This window comes from Helicoverpa armigera, chromosome 5 (assembly GCF_030705265.1).
Source record: "Helicoverpa armigera isolate CAAS_96S chromosome 5, ASM3070526v1, whole genome shotgun sequence".
NCBI classification, from domain to species: Eukaryota; Metazoa; Arthropoda; class Insecta; order Lepidoptera; family Noctuidae; genus Helicoverpa; species Helicoverpa armigera.
In genome coordinates, this window is record NC_087124.1 from 3,585,675 (window position 1) to 3,604,290 (window position 18,616).

At 34.1% G+C, this 18,616-nt stretch overlaps 3 protein-coding genes across 3 annotated transcripts in view; 2 read left to right on the forward strand and 1 right to left on the reverse strand.

Moving 5' to 3' along the window:
• The window catches only part of LOC110384560 (uncharacterized), a 434,794-nt gene that overhangs the window by 367,236 nt on the left and 48,942 nt on the right, over positions 1-18,616 (reverse strand). The window lies entirely within an intron of this gene.
• LOC110370564 (gustatory receptor for sugar taste 64a) lies at positions 1,330-6,501 on the forward strand. The gene is made up of 9 exons (XM_021326422.3): positions 1,330-1,401; positions 1,721-1,907; positions 2,200-2,412; positions 3,339-3,443; positions 4,088-4,272; positions 4,608-4,771; positions 5,147-5,315; positions 5,804-5,893; positions 6,409-6,501. The coding sequence occupies exons 1-9, from the start codon at positions 1,330-1,332 to the stop codon at positions 6,499-6,501; spliced, it is 1,278 nt and encodes a 425-aa protein (XP_021182097.3).
• LOC110371088 (gustatory receptor for sugar taste 64a) lies at positions 8,040-16,993 on the forward strand. Its single transcript, XM_064034848.1, has 9 exons — positions 8,040-8,084; positions 8,524-8,707; positions 9,689-9,898; positions 10,833-10,937; positions 12,918-13,102; positions 14,066-14,235; positions 15,659-15,824; positions 16,416-16,505; positions 16,940-16,993. The coding sequence occupies exons 1-9, from the start codon at positions 8,040-8,042 to the stop codon at positions 16,991-16,993; spliced, it is 1,209 nt and encodes a 402-aa protein (XP_063890918.1).

The window sequence follows — 18,616 nt, forward strand, 5'->3', positions numbered from 1 at the left end:
CTGGCTCTGGGTTCAATTCCCAGGTTATGAAAGTGACATAGTGAATTCAATTGAAAATGACTAAATACTAATAAATAAAAGTGCCTATAAAAAACATGCAGAATAGTTATATCTTTCTGGTTTTACAGTTAATTATATATTTTATCGTAAGCTGAAGGAAAAGTTATTGATTTTATATGAACATAGGTAATCTAGCCTTAGGGCTAAGCCAAAGAATACTATATAGGTATATTTACGTAATCAAACGTAAAAAATCATCTATGAGAATCTAAAAATAAAAGTCATTGCGCGTAGGCTGTTAAGGAGATGGTGATTGGTAATATGAACACACGTTGCAATATGAATATTTTAAAGTCAAAATCATGTAAAACCAATTCAAAAAATAGCATTCCAGCTACATTTCCATTGAAATTGAACAAACCGCATAACAAAATCCCTGATCAATACCAAATGCATACAAATGGTTCTAGAAAGTTCCAGTCATCGTGACGTATACCAGCTGTCAGTGCCATAAGTTTCTAATAAAATATTCAAAACGTCATTAAATGCACGATTTCAGGTATTTGATAAAAATAAATCCGACGATCGTATCGCGTGTTTTGTTTCGCAAATAGTGAGGACCAGTGTAAATTGGTCTTTCGGGCATATGGCCCGTAAACTTTTAAATGTATATTCTTTACTGCCAAAGATATTCTTTTTTTTAAGGACGTCCAAAATCATCAAATTACCCCGCTGTGGGTTAGCAGCGGTGAGTGAGTGTCAGACTTTTACTGACTAAAAACCGTCGTGTTCCGTCGTAGGCCTTTTATGTATCAGGGCCGCGGTAACTCTTTCGAACAATCCCGCAGCCCCGCCATAGATAGTCTGACGTTCAAAATCCCAAAAAATCTAAATTAGGAAGTATTTAATTTTGTCTTTAATTTATTCTCCGTTGACTAACACAGTTGTAAAAAAATCAGAGATAGATCCTGGACTGAGTTGTGCTGTGATTTTAATTATGACGTACAAAAACTTTGCTGTTCAAACAAAAGATTCTGGTGATTTTGGGAGTCAACGAAAAAACATTTTCTAGAGCACCGGCAGCTTATCAAGGTAATACATTAATCAATAACAATCAGCTTTTCATAACACAAGCAATATTTATATAACACAGCTCCAACTAAACTGGTCATTTATTCAAAAATTGAAACCAATAACGTTATATCTAAAATCAATTATCATTTTCATTCTAATAAGTTCTTTCCGTGTTGCCATTGAACTGAGCTAATAGATTTATGAGCATACTTTAAATTCATTTCATGTATTTATGTACAAACTTTGCATTGAAAAATGTCGAGTAAGGAATTCAAACAATTTTTGCGACAAAACAAATTGCTTTTACCTCAGCAACCGATTCATGATGTAAGTTTTGTTTTTCTAAATTATTTGATAGGAATGCATTATTACCTATTGCAATAGGCATCATACTCAAGGCCCATTAAAGCCTTTATTTGATCAAAATTATTTTGTACTAACCCTTCTCTTATATTCTTCTTCCTTTGATAATGATTTCGATAACATAATTCTCAGTATTTCCATAACCTTGGCAGGGCTGTGGAATTATTGGAACGAGTTACCGCGACCCTTGTACATAAAGGGCTTCAGAAATAACATGATGAGTTTTAGTCAGTAAGAGATTGACATTTTCTCACATTCAACATTATTATTTTTGTCTCAACAGGATTTCTTAGACGTTATTGAAAAGGTGTTCCACTGGTCTTGTTTCTACGGTGTATTCGGTTCCAAGAGGTTCATTAGCTTAATATGGAGCACCTTGATACTAGGATCTCTGGTCATCATCGAAGTCTTGGCTATCTGGAAGGTTATAAGAGCACTCGCTGGTGTTGCTAGAGATATGAGTGGTCATCGTGAGTATTTTGTATTCATCCTACTACTTATAAATGCGGCGCTAATTTAATGAAATCCGGATATTACTTATTACATTAGAAAAATATATACTTAGGCTACTTTTTAATCGGGTGCGGGAGTTAATTCCCTCAGGATTAATTAATTCAAGTTTCAAAAAAAGCAAAATTGATAGTGGTTAGGTTAATAATATTTGGTCTATGTGTATGAAAGTAAGAGAGAAAAGAACCCAAAAAAAAAAAAATTGTATGTCCAAGCATGAAATTGAAACTAACTCAACATCATTTCTTTCAGGAAGCGTAACAGCCCGTCTAGCAGGAACCATATTCTATTCCATTTCAATACTATCCCTAGTACTCATCTCAAAACTTTACTATAACTGGAGAACAAATATAGCAGGAATATGGGGTAAAGTGGAACGCTCCGTTGGTGTCAAAATTCCTGTGGATAAGACATTGAAATGTCGCATGTCTTTTGTTGCTGGTCTTATGACGTTTTGCTCATTCTGTGAGTAGTTTTAAAACTGCGTATGAATAGCTTCTTCTTTTTGTCTTCTTGATATCGGTCGGCTTCCAGTCTAACCGGATTCAGCTGAGTACCAGTGCTTTACAAGAAGCGACTGCCTATCTGACCTCCTCAACCCCGTTACCCGGGCAACCCGATACCCCTTGGTTAGACTGGTGTCAGACTTACTGGCTTCTGACTACCCGTAACGACTGCCAAGGGTGTTCAATGACAGCCGGAACCTACAGTTTAACGTGCCATCCGAAACACAGTCAATGGTGTCTAAGATATACTGAGAAAGTACATACAAACTTAGAAAAGTTGCATTGGTACTTGCCTGACTTTGGATCGAACCCGCGCCCTCATTCTTGAGAGGTTGGTCCTTTACCCACTAGGCCACCACGACTTCTTGATATCTACCAGTTTATTTAGGGTGTGGACGGCCGCAACCGCAAATTTTAGGCGCCAGTGACACCAGAATGTCAGCGGCCGGCATCCGCGCCTCGCGCGTCTTGTTGTTTCCGCCCGCGGCTGTGAGCGGCGACCTTTTCAAGCTTTTTAAGGGATACTAGCCCGTTAAATATGGAGTTAAAGTTGAAAATTATTTCACACTGAATGTGCTTCTCCGCGTCGCTGCCGGCCGCTGCCATTCAAGTGTGACTCGGGTATTAAACGTGTGCGGAGTCCTTATATGTATAATGTGTGAACTACAGGAATTATGCCAATTTCGTGGTTTTGGCCGGGGGCAAGTGTGCAGCAAACCTTGAAATCGGACACAACACTTTTAATTTATCTGATTGCATAATAAACAGATAATTTGTTAAAACCAGAAAGAGAACTTCAACTGTAGGAATTAATTTGTATCAAAACTTCTAAAACCACATTCTTCCCGTAGTCTCGCTTTAGTCTTCGACTTTTTTATGTTGCAGTTGAACATGCACTGAGCATACTAGCATCAGTAGGATTTGACTGTCCGCCATCTTTGATACTGAAGCGATATGTTCTGGTTTCACATGGATTCATTTTTATGGGACGTAAGTAAATGCTTCATATACTTTTTGGCATATTAAAGACATCATATGAATATTGTTTTATGAGACGTAAGTAAAGATTGTGTTTTAACCTTAACGCGCATTGAAGACATCGTTTCTTGGTTATCTTTACCCAGTTGAGCTTTGACTCCTTAAATGAAAGGTATTAAAACTCCAACATTCCACAAATCTGACTCCTGTCAAAGTCAAAGTCTTTTATTTGCCAGAATGTAGGTGTACAGAGTATGTTCTTAAATCTAAAGTGCCCCATTTACATTCTACCATTACATACGGTATGCAAATATTTGTTATAAAGTTTATATTATATAGAACACCAAGTACAATTCCAAATTTTTATATGCACTCCCGTAAATGTTGCTACACATTAGTTAAAAATTAATGTCAAAGTACAATTATATCAAACATGTCAAACAATTATATCAAACAAACAAATACATATATGTCAAAGATTTAACTAAAATTAAAATAGAAAGTCATTGATTAATACCATTTCCACAATATGACATTATATTCTTTAAGATCATAAAAACATTTTTCTTGTAACCACTGCGTCGCCTGTGTTTGTTATGGTACAAAGAAAAGCTCGAAAATACAATGTATTACTCCAAAATTATCTCAAATTTCAGAGGACTATTCCGAATGGTTTGCCATGCCACTAGTCATTATAAGCACCATAGCCACCTTGCTATGGAACTTTCAAGATCAGCTGATAGTACTCATCAGTATGGGCTTGACTTCAAGGTATCGGCGACTCAACGAATGTCTAGCCAAATTTTGTGAGTTGGAAAAGCAGCATATGGATTCTGATAAGGTAATATTTAGCACCTAAGTCATTCTTGGTGGAGGTAAACTTCAAAGTAACAACACTTTTGAAAATTAAACCGTGTACATAAAAAGTTTTCTGTATTAAAAAAAAATAACTATTTATATTATATTAGCAAAAGAACAACATCTTTTAAAAACATTGTTTTTTGTTAACTCCATATAATTAATCGCAGTCCATGTAATTGCAGTCATCCATAGTTTAAAAAGTTCGCATCGAATTCAATACGAAGCAATAGTTCTCACAACCACGAGGTAGTTGCTGTATTTCTCTTCCAAAATACTTTCTCTTTTTGCCTTGTTTTAATATAAAATTTATTTCAGAAAGTAGAAGCAGTAAAAGTGTACACTTGGCGCAAGATAAGAGAAGCGTACGTGAAGCAAGCGATGCTGGTCCGCAAAATTGATGTCGCTCTCGGCGGTATTATCATTCTGTCTTGTTCCTGCAACTTCTATTTCATATGCTTGCAAATGTTTCTGGGAATTACGTAAGTGATATAGTTTGTATCTGACGATTTATGTATACGTGTACACGCTTTTGTACGAATAAAACAGTTATGGTAAAAAAAAGTTAAAGAGACGTTTGACATGTCAAGATTGAAATGGATTTCTTTGAACAAATGTATATATTTTTTATGTAATAACAACAGTGTTTAAGAAAACGCTTAAAACTTTTAAAATATCGCCATATGTGGGAAACATATATGTTCTAAATCTTTTACTTTTATAGGGCCAGTCGCATTCCGGTCAGAAAGACTTAAATCGCATAAAACTTATTGCAATACTTTGCCTTGCTTTAAATGCTAAATTCTTATACATTGTATACCAATGGCATTTAGTATTCTTGTTTTTTCTTTTTCTAGGCAAGGAATGTCCACAGATTTTTTGACAGGGCTCTATTACATGGTATCGCTAGCTTGGTTATGTATTAGAGTGCTTAGCGTTGTATTAGCTGCATCAGGCGTGAATACTCACTCAAAATTAGCCCTTAATCATCTTTATACTTATGAAACCCATTGTTATAATGTTGAGGTAAGCCATGAATATTATTCTTATTTATCAAAACTGGTCCTTTTGCCATTCAAGTTGCTAAAATTATTCCACTTTACGATACCACAAGATTCCAAAATTCACAAATTGAATAATTATGACCAAATTCATCCTCGGTGTCCAAGTTATGTTGAATTAGCATTCGTACCTAAGAACCAAAGTTTTTGTTTTGACTTGCAAATACAAATTAATGATTGCTAATTACGATATTCATGAGAAGTACCTAACAAGAAACTTTCTAAGACAACTGACAGTCACCAACTGAAGTGGAGGTTGGTACTCTAGTATCAAGATCATTTGGGCTCGTCCTAAACAATTCAAAGCTGACCAAATTACAAACAACCTTCCTAACTAGTCTTAAAGTACAAATAAACGGCCAAAAAAACGTTGCAAATGTAGAAAACTTGAAGCTCGTTAGGCCATCCATTTGGTTCACGTAACCGCAATTAGAGGTTCATTTGTTCTTGCAGGTAGAGAGACTCCAAGACCAACTTACTAAAGACTACATCGCTCTAAGCGGGATGGGTTTCTTCTATCTAAACAAAACTATTTTGTTACAGGTATCGTTTTTGTTCTAGATTGCAATTTAGAGGAAATTGAACTTTATTCTAATGATAGAGAAGTTAAAATTGATTTGAACAGTTAAGATAGTGTAACTATTTTTGTTCCTGATTTGGTTTTAAACAAATTTGGACCTTGTTGTTGGTGGTATAAAGAAGAAAATAGAACGGTGTTATTAATTCTAGCTCGTTAGATGTTAGGCCCTAAGTCTAGTCTTTGATAAATATGTGAATTGTTTCGGTTCGGTGATTTATGAAAACGTAGGTTTTATGGCCTTTAAGTAGCGGGCTGGAATAAAAATTACTGCTATTTTGTTCATGATCTCCTCGCCTCTTTGGAAGTTTATTAAACTTCTATTGGTTTTCCTCGGTTTTCAATATTCCACGAATTTTGTTCAGGTGCCCGAACGCAATGGGCTATATTTGGTTTTATAATTCTTACATGTCGATAACTTAAAGATTCTAGATAGGTAGTTTAAGGAGTTAGTGATTCTAATGTATATTTTATTTTACAGATGGCAGGTGCAATAATAACTTATGAACTTGTGTTGATTCAGTTTGATGATCAAGGCAATGATGGGATCGCATTAAATGCTACTAACATCTGAACTGCTTGTTTTATTCTGATTTCCTTTTTCATCAAAACTAGAAATTAAGCCACACAATTTGGAATTCACAGAAATGAGTGCAGTTTTTTTTTTCAACAACACTATCTATCACTAACAAATAGTTTCTGCGTCACATGTAACACAATCTAAAAATAATAAATTAAAAAATATATACTTTTGTTGTGAACAACCCGTAAACAGACTTGTTCATATTTTATTAACGCTGGTTTTTATATCCCTTTGATATTATTTTCCAATGATTTAATTGAAGCATTTTAGGTTCCATTTTCATCTGACTAATTTACTGCTGTTTCAAGTATTACTTTTGCTGTATTGCTAAGCAAAATCTACATTGATATTATTAGCCAAGCTTGCTCTTTCATCAATTTTGATTAAAGGTTGGTGCAGCATCTCTCTTCCGCTACCTTTCTCTTCCACGTCATCTCACAAGTAATATTATTTCTAGCCATATCACCTTTTACACAGTCAATCCATCGCTTCTCTGGGCGAAATAAATTCGTCAAACATTTATTTTTCTCTAAAATATTTAATGAACATATCACAATGGTAATAAATAAAATCAGCCATCTATAATAGCTACACTGTAAAGCACTTCATTAAAATCCCGACCTGTGTAAACATTATATTGATAACATCTACAAAACAGTAAATTATGCCTGAACAAATTGTAACCTATAATAAAGTGAAATTTTCACTAAATTGCCTGTAAGTAGCTGTAAAAACAAAACACTCGACGCCACAGTCATGCCATATTCGTCTGTATTACTATTGTTATAAAAGCTATATTCCTATGAATGTTTATTGTATAGAAAAGTTTTGTTAGACATTTCAATAATTGTTCCCAACATGCGATTGAAGAGTGTAAAACAATAATTTTCATAATAAATGTGGGCTCTTAGGGACAAAGTAAAATGTGTTATTGATAGATTGTACAAAATGTGGAGGAATATTTTGCCTCATTTTATCAGTAATGTGTGGATTTTATGGAAATTAAGCTGTGTAAACTATTTGTAGTTTTGACAGAGGGAATTGAATATGTGAGTATATTTTGCTATATATGCTTTAAATTCAGTCCATAATTATACAAGATCGACGTGCCCAATAGCTTAACAATCACGTTCTCAATTCCGATAAAAAGGCAAACTACTACTGTTAAACGCAATTTCACTCCAAAAGCTTAAGCATACTTTTCTATTTTACATTGAAACCCGTAGATCATCATTAAACGATGTCAAAATCATTACAATATTGGTTTAAAAATTATGATATTTTTACCAAAATAAGAACAGCATACAAAAATATCCTTCTACTTATTTTCTTCTAATATTTGAGGAAGGGTTTCAACTCACTAAAGCGTGTTAAATGTAAAAACTTTTAACTACTAAATTTTTTACCGTCGTTTCTCCAACATAAAGTTTTACTACTTCGCACTTAATAAAATACTAATTAAAAACTTAATTTTCAGCTTGACAAATTCAAATGCTGAAGGAATAAGTGACGAAATATAGTACTGTAAGATGAAAGGGAATTCGGTCAAGAATTTAAATGAAAAGAAACGTGACGTAAGATTGCTATTATTTTTTTATTTGTTCCTAGGGTTCGAATTTGTATTGTTTTATAGAAAAATAAATTAATATTAAACAAAAGTATTGGTATACTAACTGAAACCTGCGTGTTTATAAATGGATTTTTATAAAATAAATGTGTAACAGTGATAAAACCAACACTCGACTTTACAGTATACAATACATACCTATGCATAATATTTGAGTCACTATAGGTTCTGCAAACTTTTTCGAAGATAATTTTTGATGATTATGCGACAAGGGAGAATGTATATATGTATATATGTAATGAATGTATGTAATACATCTGTCGTAGATTCATTGTGGTGGTATTTTATGTTAAAACACATAATACCGCTAGCATTTAACAAGCTCAAACTTAAACTATTGTATGCCATCTTGATACTTGCAAGTTCTAAATAACTTCTTTTTTCAGGACTTCTTACCAACATTAAACAGCGTGTTTCTCAAAGCTCGATTCTTCGGTATATCTGGGTATGGTCTCACAATATCATTTTTTTGGAGTCTCATATTGTTCTCAATGCTGGTTGTCATGGAATCTGTGGCTATATGGAGAGTTGTGACTCTGCTTGGTGAATGGCTTGTGAGTGCTTCTAATAGTAAGTATTTTTTAGATTATGTATTTGCTGCTTTCTTTGAAATTGTAAACTGACGATGGGCAGGTGATGGGTGCTCGTCATCTTTGTTCGCCATTTTTGGAGGTCCTAACTGCTAAGCCTAATAAAAAAATGGCGAGCTATCGCTAGAGCTATTTGCCCTGCTGATTTGATTTCAGATTTTTTTTTAATGTGTCAATAACATACCTATGGCCCATAAGATCAACACATGATGTTTTAGCTTTTATTGTTTGACATCTAATTAAAGCTTTAAAAAAATCCCTACATTATATAACCCTTCTTGGCCTTCTTGGCTTCTTAGTCGAGTAACTAAAAGTAAAACTAAGATTAATTTCATGACTAAAATAATTGTTTATCAGTTAGGTGCTACAAAACATTAGTTTAGCCTAGTTTCAAATGCAAATCGATGCACTAACTACATTACCGGTGCATCCCACGAGACATATAATTACGTGCTTCCTCCGCTACACGTGGTACAAGCACGTGATCCCTCGTGCTATTGTTCTCTTTAGGGATTGAAGATTCCTCGTGAAGCTGGCATATAGTACGTAGATCAGTAAATGTATGTTTGGATTTTCAACATAAAATATGCTGAAGACATTAAGTAATTGTCAAAGTGAATGGAAAAGTAATTAATCTATCTTTAAGATAACAACAACAATGCATACATTTTATTTGAACAAAACTTTTCATTTTACTAAGATAACGGCAGCTTAAATACTTTAAAAGCCCAGTGTACCTACTTGCATATCTACCTACACAAAATATGTTTGGTTTTTGATCGTTTCAATTAAACAAACTATATTTTTAGAAAATAAAACATGAATTTAAAGCTACAAAACTAACATTATATCAGGATACAAAGGCTGTAAAATCTATGACCATTTGAAAATCTTTATCCTCACACTCATAACCGCAATCAAAATTGAACCTTTCCCCCTAAAACATAAATTACATTTTCAGATGGTCTAATCGGACGTCTATCAGGCGCAATATTTTATGGTAACGCATTGATTTCTCTGTTCCTATCATCGAAGTTTGTGCACTCCTGGCGGAGTCTATCAAATTACTGGTTGAGGATGGAAACCAGTACTGCTCTGGACTTCCCTCCTGATGTTAGAATAAGGAAGAGAACTATTTATATAACTGCTTTTGTGGTTTCTGTTGCTGTAGGTTTGTATATTTTTAATTTTATTTTAAGAGAAATTTTGGTGTGTTAGTAAGTAATTAGTAGTAGATAATTAGATTGGATTGACTAGGTTTAGATTGGGTTTGGTTTTGTAAGAATATGAACTTGAAATAGCGTGACTTTTACCGAGTGTCTGCGAACTTTGACTGCTTTTTGTAAAGTAAAAATAATAATGTTTCAAGTATTTTTTAAGTGGTCATTGTGAGTTTAATATTGTATGTTTTTAACCAACTTTTTATAATCAGATTTTAACTCTTCAAAATAAACGCATTATTCTAAGATTAAATTATAATATATTTAACAAATTGTTGGATTAAGCTTAAAATAGAATACAAATTGAATTTTCTCTTGCTTAACTTTCTAGTTAGTTTACAGTTGGTATTCATTTAGCAATCTTGGAATTCCTCAGAGTGCGCTCTAAGCAAAGCCAAAGCCCAAAGTATTGACGACTTACGAAAAACTTTGGTTAGTTTACTGCAAGTTTATATTAAGCTAAGTTGACTTAAGTCTGGGTAAAGTTAAAGTAGTCTCTGCAGATCTTAATAGGCCAAAATAGGTCGTTAGGTAGCAAGTGGTTTGGGTTAACTAACTTTTTTATATGTGTTGTTATTTGAAAGTTGCAACGGTGACCCTACTTAAAAAAAGTATTCACACTGTGATCTGGCCTGAATTAAAGGTATACATTTGATTTCTGGACTGAAAAAAATATCTAAAACTGTAAGTGCGATAGATTAAATAGAAACCTTCTACGAAAAACTTGGGTCAAACGTAAGAACTCGCAGACTTTGAAATTTTAGTCGGCCAATACTTTGATGATTCAATGTTGTGCTCGCATTACAACGATCAGGTATCGAACGGCTTAAAGTATGATGGGATTCACGATAACCGTCCATCTGTAGTCTGTTTTTTTATTTTCAGTTGAACATATATTGAGCATGATATCTGCTACTGGCGTCGGTTTTCCACCTGAAGAGTTCTTATACAGATACGTCACGCTGTCCCATGGATTTATCTTGAAAGCTCGTAAGTTGTTTAACATAAAAGGATTAGGGTTAATTCACATCGTCACGGTTTTCGTAGAAAATAATTCAGTTACTTACCGTCAGTTGCACAAAGCTCCATTACCTAAAGTTAAAACTTCGTTAAATCTGTTGCTCTCACTTTTTTATCTTGTTGACAATGAAAGAGTCAGCAATAGATCTACAGAAGCTTTAACTTTAATGGAGCTTTGTGCAACTGTCGGATAATAACAAAAATCAATTGAATATCGGAGATTCTACGTCTCTTTAAATTCGATATTTTTGTACCGAAAGCGAATTTGTGGAAAGTCGTGTGTGGAATTTTACGGTAATTCCTAATATTATATAGGTATATCTGTTGTTTTGCTTACTGCAGATAGTAATTACCTATGTAGTTAATGTATGTATGTATATTGTGGCCTAATTTCAAATTATATCTCTAGAGGTAGAAGGGAAATCAACAGAGAAACAGAATATTGGGGCCTACCGGGTGTAAACTTGTTCAGCAAAATAAATTCCCTGACTGAATATTTCTGTGAACTCCTCACTTTTCTTTCGCATTCAGAGCCATGTGAAGAGCCCTTAAAACAGTTGCCACAATAACTGTCACATGAGTCAGATTTTTGTCAGTCACGTCTTAGAAATTAGATTCTACTCTGAAACAATTTCTGTCACAGTTGAGTGACGCACGCGTTACTAGAATTGCTTTATTCTTTCAATTTAATTTGTTATCTTTTTATTTCTGCTGCAATTTGATAGATATTTTGTTATTGTTTATCCCTTGTGTAATTGTTGTTTTCTGAAATGGACGTCTTTGCAGCGTTATATCACATTGTAAAAAATATATATTTTCTATCAATCTTTTACTCATTAAACAATCATTTAGGGATAAATTACTAATAAACCATGCAACATTATTTATGATACAAAGTGTGTCATACCTAATCACAAAATCAATTTTACGTTAATATACTGGTTAATATTATACATGTCAATTAAAACAAAGAAAAAATTTAAATACGCAAAAATAAAAAAATTGAATCAAAATGTGCTAAAATTAGAACAACATTTTAATGATACATTGCATAGGTTTTTCACTGACCTGTGTTGTAAGAGCGGCAACGTCGCATCGCAACAATATGTCAGCGAATCAAACGCGAATCAAACTCCAGTGATGGCTAGAAAGATCGAATAAAAATGTGAGAATCACGCATTATTTAACTTTGTGATGTAAAATGTTGATTGTAGTATTTTATTAAAATTTGTTAATGAGTAGAACACAGTATTTAAAACATAAAAAGTGCACAACATAAAGATATCTAAAGAGTTAGGTTGGCAGCAATGATCCCGGTGACACATTAAACTATGACACTCATGACGTGAACGTATTATTATGGATTTTATTGCTATTGACATAAGTTAAATTTTTCCTTGTCAAATATTCTTTCTTCTTTTACTTAAAGGTTTTGTTATGAATGGCAAAATAAAGGTATTATTTTGATCACTAGAAGGGGTCATTGACACTTACATTGTACTCTCTGCTTTGACGTAATGTTCTAATTGTGAAAACGAAAAATAATTCCTGTCGCTAACCCACTGAATGGATTTGGTAAAAAAAAATAGATATCATTACAGAATTGATTAAAGTTGTATGTGATAGGAATTAATGTGATTAGGTATGATACCCCATATAGTGATTTTTTTTTAATCGAAGGTTTCTTGATTTCGTGTAGATCAAGAAAAGATTGTCATTCCCCCATTTGAATATGGTGATATTAAAAGTCTTACCTGTGTTTTTTATTTATTTTTATTACATTAACTTTCCTATGTAATAAGTGGCGATACAAAAGTCTTAACTGTCCTTTACTTATTTATTTTTATTACCTTATCTTTTCTATATAGAAAAAATCATGAAGTAAATAAAAAAAACTGTTTTATGTGTTTCATAATAGTCTTCGTCACTTTTCTTATTACCTGATTACAGAGGACTACACCATATGGAAAGCCATACCAATCTTCGTGCTGAGCAAGTTGGCGACGGCTCTATGGAACTTCCAGGACCTGATCATCATTCTGATCAGCATGGGTCTATCCTCGCGGTATAATAGACTCAATTTGTACGTCAGGCATGTTGTTTCGGTGGAAAAGCAATTTGAATCTAAGCAGAGGGTATGTTTCCTTTTCAGTTTTTAACCAGCTTTCGGCAGCAGTTTTACCCGCGTCCCATAGAAATTACTCCTGGATAAAAAGTAGCGCCAGGCTACCTAACCGTGAAATATTTTCAATCACTCTCGCAATTTTTAGATTAGCGCGTTTAGCTCAAAAATATTTATACAGTTTTTGTTGTTGTTCAAGGAGTTCCTTGACAAAAAAAAGCAGAGATGACAGCCGTTGCTAATGTAAGCTACATAACTTTAATTCTTTCTGTACAAAACTATTAGTGTATCCTCACCTTAACTGAACTGAACGATAAGCAACAGGCTCACAGGTTCTCATTAACGTCTTCAGCAGAGTACAATTAGTGGGCTTTGTGTATTCCGCTACAACCGCTCTACGGACTGTTCTATATTGAGAACAAACTAAATCACGTTATTGTCATGTTATATATTTTTGGGGAAACTAGTTCCTCATTTTATTTTTTGTGGGTAAACGTAATTTTTAATTGTCGATAAACATGGTCCGATAGAACTTGGATTCGCAATTTGAACCTATCTAACCAACCTGCTTTAGTACTAGGTTTAAATTACACCATTAACTTCTTCGTAGTTTAATTTAAACCTAGCATGAAAGCCGTAACTATTTTAAGACCATCTTTAATCAGCGCAAAATCGTATTCAGTAGCTGTAGTAGTAGCATGCTTTACATGCATGCTAGAAGTTCACTGTACAGTAAAGCCAAGCCAAGATGCCATGATGGTGTATGGTGACCTATAAGAAACACGAAACCCCATGTTAATCTATACCAATATTATCTACAAAGCTAAAGGATTTGTTTATTTGTGTTTCTTGCTTGAATGCGTTCATTAGTTTCTAAGCATTATTTCCCACGGGATGCTGTCGAAACTGCTGTCGGAAGCTGGTTAACCAAATGAAGCAAGAAATTGCAATTAATACTCCATCTATTTTGTTCCAGTTTGGCACTGAATTGTACTTACAAATTCAAGTATGGCGTCGTCTACGAGAGGCGTATGTGCGACAATCAACACTCGTGCGCATGGTGGACCGAAATCTGGGCTCTTTGGTGTTGTTGTCCAATATCAACAATTTGTATTTTATCTGTTTGCAGATCTATCTTGGGATACAGTGAGTAGATAATAGTAATTTAAGGTTTATTAAGTTATTGCTATATAAGTACGTATTGCTTTTAATAGTTTATCACTAAATAAGTTTGTCCCTCTGAAACCAACAGTTTGACGCCCACGTGAGCAATAGTGTTTTGTTTTGCATATTTTGACTGTTGTGAAATCACTAGTAACTAACTTCAAAGCAGCAAACTTATTTGATAGATATAACTATACAGTAAATCAACCAAGCCGGATGCGAAATACTGTTTTTTCTCAGTTACTTTTAAACGCTGGCTAAGTTTAGAAAAAGGTTAATTTTTTTTTGGCTTTCAAGTATCATTCATAGCAGATATTTTTAATATTACAAACATTACAAATAAACAAATGAAAAATAGATGACATCCGTTCCATTGAAGAGTGAACAGAGCAAAGTCGACTCTCATTACCCTAATTTAAATACTGTCTGTCTATTTATAATGAACCTGTCACTAAGATGTCATGACTAAAAGGAGACACAAAAAATGGTTCATTAAAGAAAACTGTGGAAGACTGATAAAAGTATTGGTTCAAATATTGTTCTGAATTAGCCGAATCAAAATGCACCTTATCACCTTTTTACTAAGGCCTATTTTTCTTTAACAAAAGTCTCCGCAATCACGACCACTCGAGACCTATAAAAATAACAATATAAACTAATAACTATTACGTAATCAGTATTTCGCTGATAAGGAAATAATGAAGTCAAACTTTCTTACATAGTTAATTAAGATAACTTAATTAGGGCCACTCAAGGGCTTTAGGGCTAAACAGAACAAAATTTATAGTAGCATCTTCGGAATTAATTATACTGACTTTTCAAAAAAAAGGTAAAATTTAAGTACCTACTCTTAACTGATTCTAAGTGGTCTTGGACCATACAAGAAGGTTGTAAGGGCTATCTTTGGGCCCTTTAGTTAATCTAAAGGTACTCAAAAGGGTGTGGTTTTTGTTCGGCCAGCACTAGACCCTAAGAATTTGATTTGTAAGAAGATTTTCAATAGGCGGTTTAGAATCTTCAAGGCTCTTGAATTAAAAGATCAGCGGTGAGACACGCTTGTCCACTTGGGTTATTTCGGGAATGAAAGAGGCCTTATAATAATTTTATAAAGATATTTTTTTATAAAAATACTCACGACGTGACGTCATAAGCTATTTTGAATGAGTAACTCTAAATAAATACTTAAACAGGCCGATTAATGGCCGGTTTTTATGCACCCTTATTTACTATGTATCTCTAAATTTTTAAGAGAAGGATGAACTGCCGACAAAGTGTGACCAATTTAGGCATAGTTAGTGAAGTTCAAAATAATCATAGTTATTGATTTTGGAACTAGTAGACCTAATTTTTGTTCATGGTAGAGTATTAACCGATTTTGGAGTAATAATTATACTTTTTTTCACAGCAAATCCTCCGGCTCAACAATCAGTCGCTGTTACTTCTTATTTTCTCTCGGCTGGTTGATATTCCGCGCCTGCAGTGTAGTGTTGGCGGCGTCAGACGTACATCTTCACTCGCAGAGAGCCCTCAAGAGTTTGCACGCGTGTCCCAGTGCTGCTTATAATGTTGAGGTAGGTTGTACAAAAATTTAATTTTGTGCAAACAAACCTACAGAGTACTAGATGCGGCTTAAGTATATAGTTATCACACCAGAAAGTATATAGTTATGACTTCGGAATGACTATAGAATGTGCCGCCCGTATAAGCTCGGAAAATTTGCTGGTGTGAAATCGCTGTTATAAAACGCGACTAACCAGGACTTATAATTTCTTGAACAATGAACTCTGAACAAATTCTTAGCTGTGCAAACTGTCGCGGACGTAACCTTGAGCAAGCGGACATCCGACACGACAAAATATCTGGCACGCTGGATCTCTTTCCAGCATGAATGAATCTATTTTTCTAGGGATATGGGATTTTCACTAAAATCTGGTTAATACATGAATTACACAGTAGGTAACAGTTATTTTAATGGATCTACACAGTACCTGTTCACCATGGTTTACTATTTAGCCACTTTCCAATACCCGATAAAAGGATGCCTCCTATATGCATTTCTGATATGAACGCCTGTACGCTCTACAAATTAAAAAACATCAACATTCGTTACTTGATTTTTGAGTGCAAATGTAGCAAAGTTTCACACGCACACTCCTTTACAGATAAAACGGCTGCAATACCAGTTGGCACATGACTTCGTAGCACTAACCGGCATGGGTTTCTTCTCTCTACGCAGAGAACTACTATTAGAAGTATGTACTACTACTTTAAAGATAAATAGCTCTTCCTCCCTTACTTTTAAGTCTAAATTAGATTGGACGAAATTAGATGTACTTACTTTCAATAAAAAGGTAAAATTGGATGAAATAGTAATTATCATCAACTTTTTGACATTTTGGCTGACTTCATTACTATTCCCAATTTCTTAGATATTGACTTATTGAAAATCTGATTGAAGACCAGATTACCACAGTGGAGTGGAGCGGAGAAGATTTTAAACAACTAATAGAATTTCTCCAGTCAGGGATAGCTCCCTGACTGGAGAACGGGTGGAGACAAGATATTTGAACAACGAATTTCCATTGGTTGTTTAAAATCTTACCTTCTCCGTTCCACTTCAGTGTAGTCTGGGCCTTATGTTCCTATTTTTGTATAAAGATTTAATGAAAGCTTATTTTGGTTTCAGGTAGCAGCTGCTATATTAAAGTATGAATTAGTTTTAATACAGTATGATAAGTAGGAAATAAATTTAAATTCTTGAAGCCTTAGAGAAAATTGAATTTTATTTAGCAGTAGCTTGCCTGCTGCTTCATCCGCCTAACAAATGAAAAACTTTTATCACCATAAAGTATCATATATTTATAAGTCAAGTTACTCACAATTGTATCAATCCAATAAGATAGTCAAAGGTGCCCGCAGCCATGCCAGCAGATATGTGGTTCTGTGACAGTATCAACCGCTACAGGTTGGTCAACCATTTAACATCTCCTTGTAAACATTGCTGATCTGGTTATAAGTCAGGTCGAGCTTCTATATCTACCTACTCATACAGAGAAAGGCTCTAGATATTCACACGTTTTTTTTTGGCAATCTTGTAGCTAAGCAAGCTATACTAAATCACCAATCTAACCTATTCCTAAATATTGGTTCAAAACGGCCATATTTCGACACCTCGATGACAGCTCAGACTGAGCCCGATTCGTCTCATGTATATTGATGGACACGCCCCTCGCTGAAAGCTTCTAAAATTGTAACCAATAACTGCCAAATACCTTGCACTTTAAACTGATATTTGGGTATCGCTATTTTCAAAATTTTTGACCTTCAATCGTGGATTCTTTTAGATAATCAATATCTAAAAGAATCCTAGCTATTAAAGAAATTGTTGAATTACTCAGGCATGATCGTAAAACAAGGATTACGAAACTAATATTATAAAGATGAAAAGTTTGTTTTAAAGCGTTTATCTAAGCAACCACTAGGATTCAAAAAACAACTTTCAATATTACATAGCCCATGTATTGAGCAAGGCCAGTCAATGTAAAATTATATTGTGGCAAAGCAATAGCCGCTTACTAAACACTTATTGTGTACATCACGATGAAACATATTATTGTTTTAAATTGATTGTCAATCACATATTATAGAATCAAAGTCAAAGTTATTGTTTTTATTATTTCAAGAAGGGCTTTCGCAACGTCAAAGACTGTAAGACCCAAAGTTTTTCCAAGCGTACGGCCTTATTCAAAAGAAAAAAATCACGTTCAACAGTTGTCCACCGAGATGAATAGAAAAAGGCTTCTATTTGATAAACGCAAGCAATATTGCGAGCCTTGGGAGGGTCATTTGGACTAATCCCGTCTATGGAAGCCACGTAATGGGAAAATGATTTACTTACGAGTAGAGACTTTGATATCGTATGATATTGGATTTACAGGGCTGGACTTTGGAGGATGGTTATTCTTTCATACTTAAAAACTTTGGTGGCAAGCTTCTTGTCTTCATGTATCTTTGGGCCATATATCGTTTTTAATTCAGCTTAAAACTGCACAGTTATATCTAAATGGGCTTACAATACTGATTTGAAAATAAAAAATCATTTTCTTCTTACATGACCCGCTTGGTTGGTTTATATGGTTTTTTACAAATACATAAACCTTCCTTTTCCTAAAAGTTGTCACCATTTTCCTCATCTCACTGTTGAAATTTACTTACCCAAAAAAAAATACTCCTCAGGAATTCGTTGGTATTATTTAAGCACAATTAAACAAGGAATATTTTATACCCTTTCCTACTCCTAAATAAATCCTAAATCCTAAATCCGACCCTGTAAGTACCTACGTCTTAGGGTAATACTCGGATC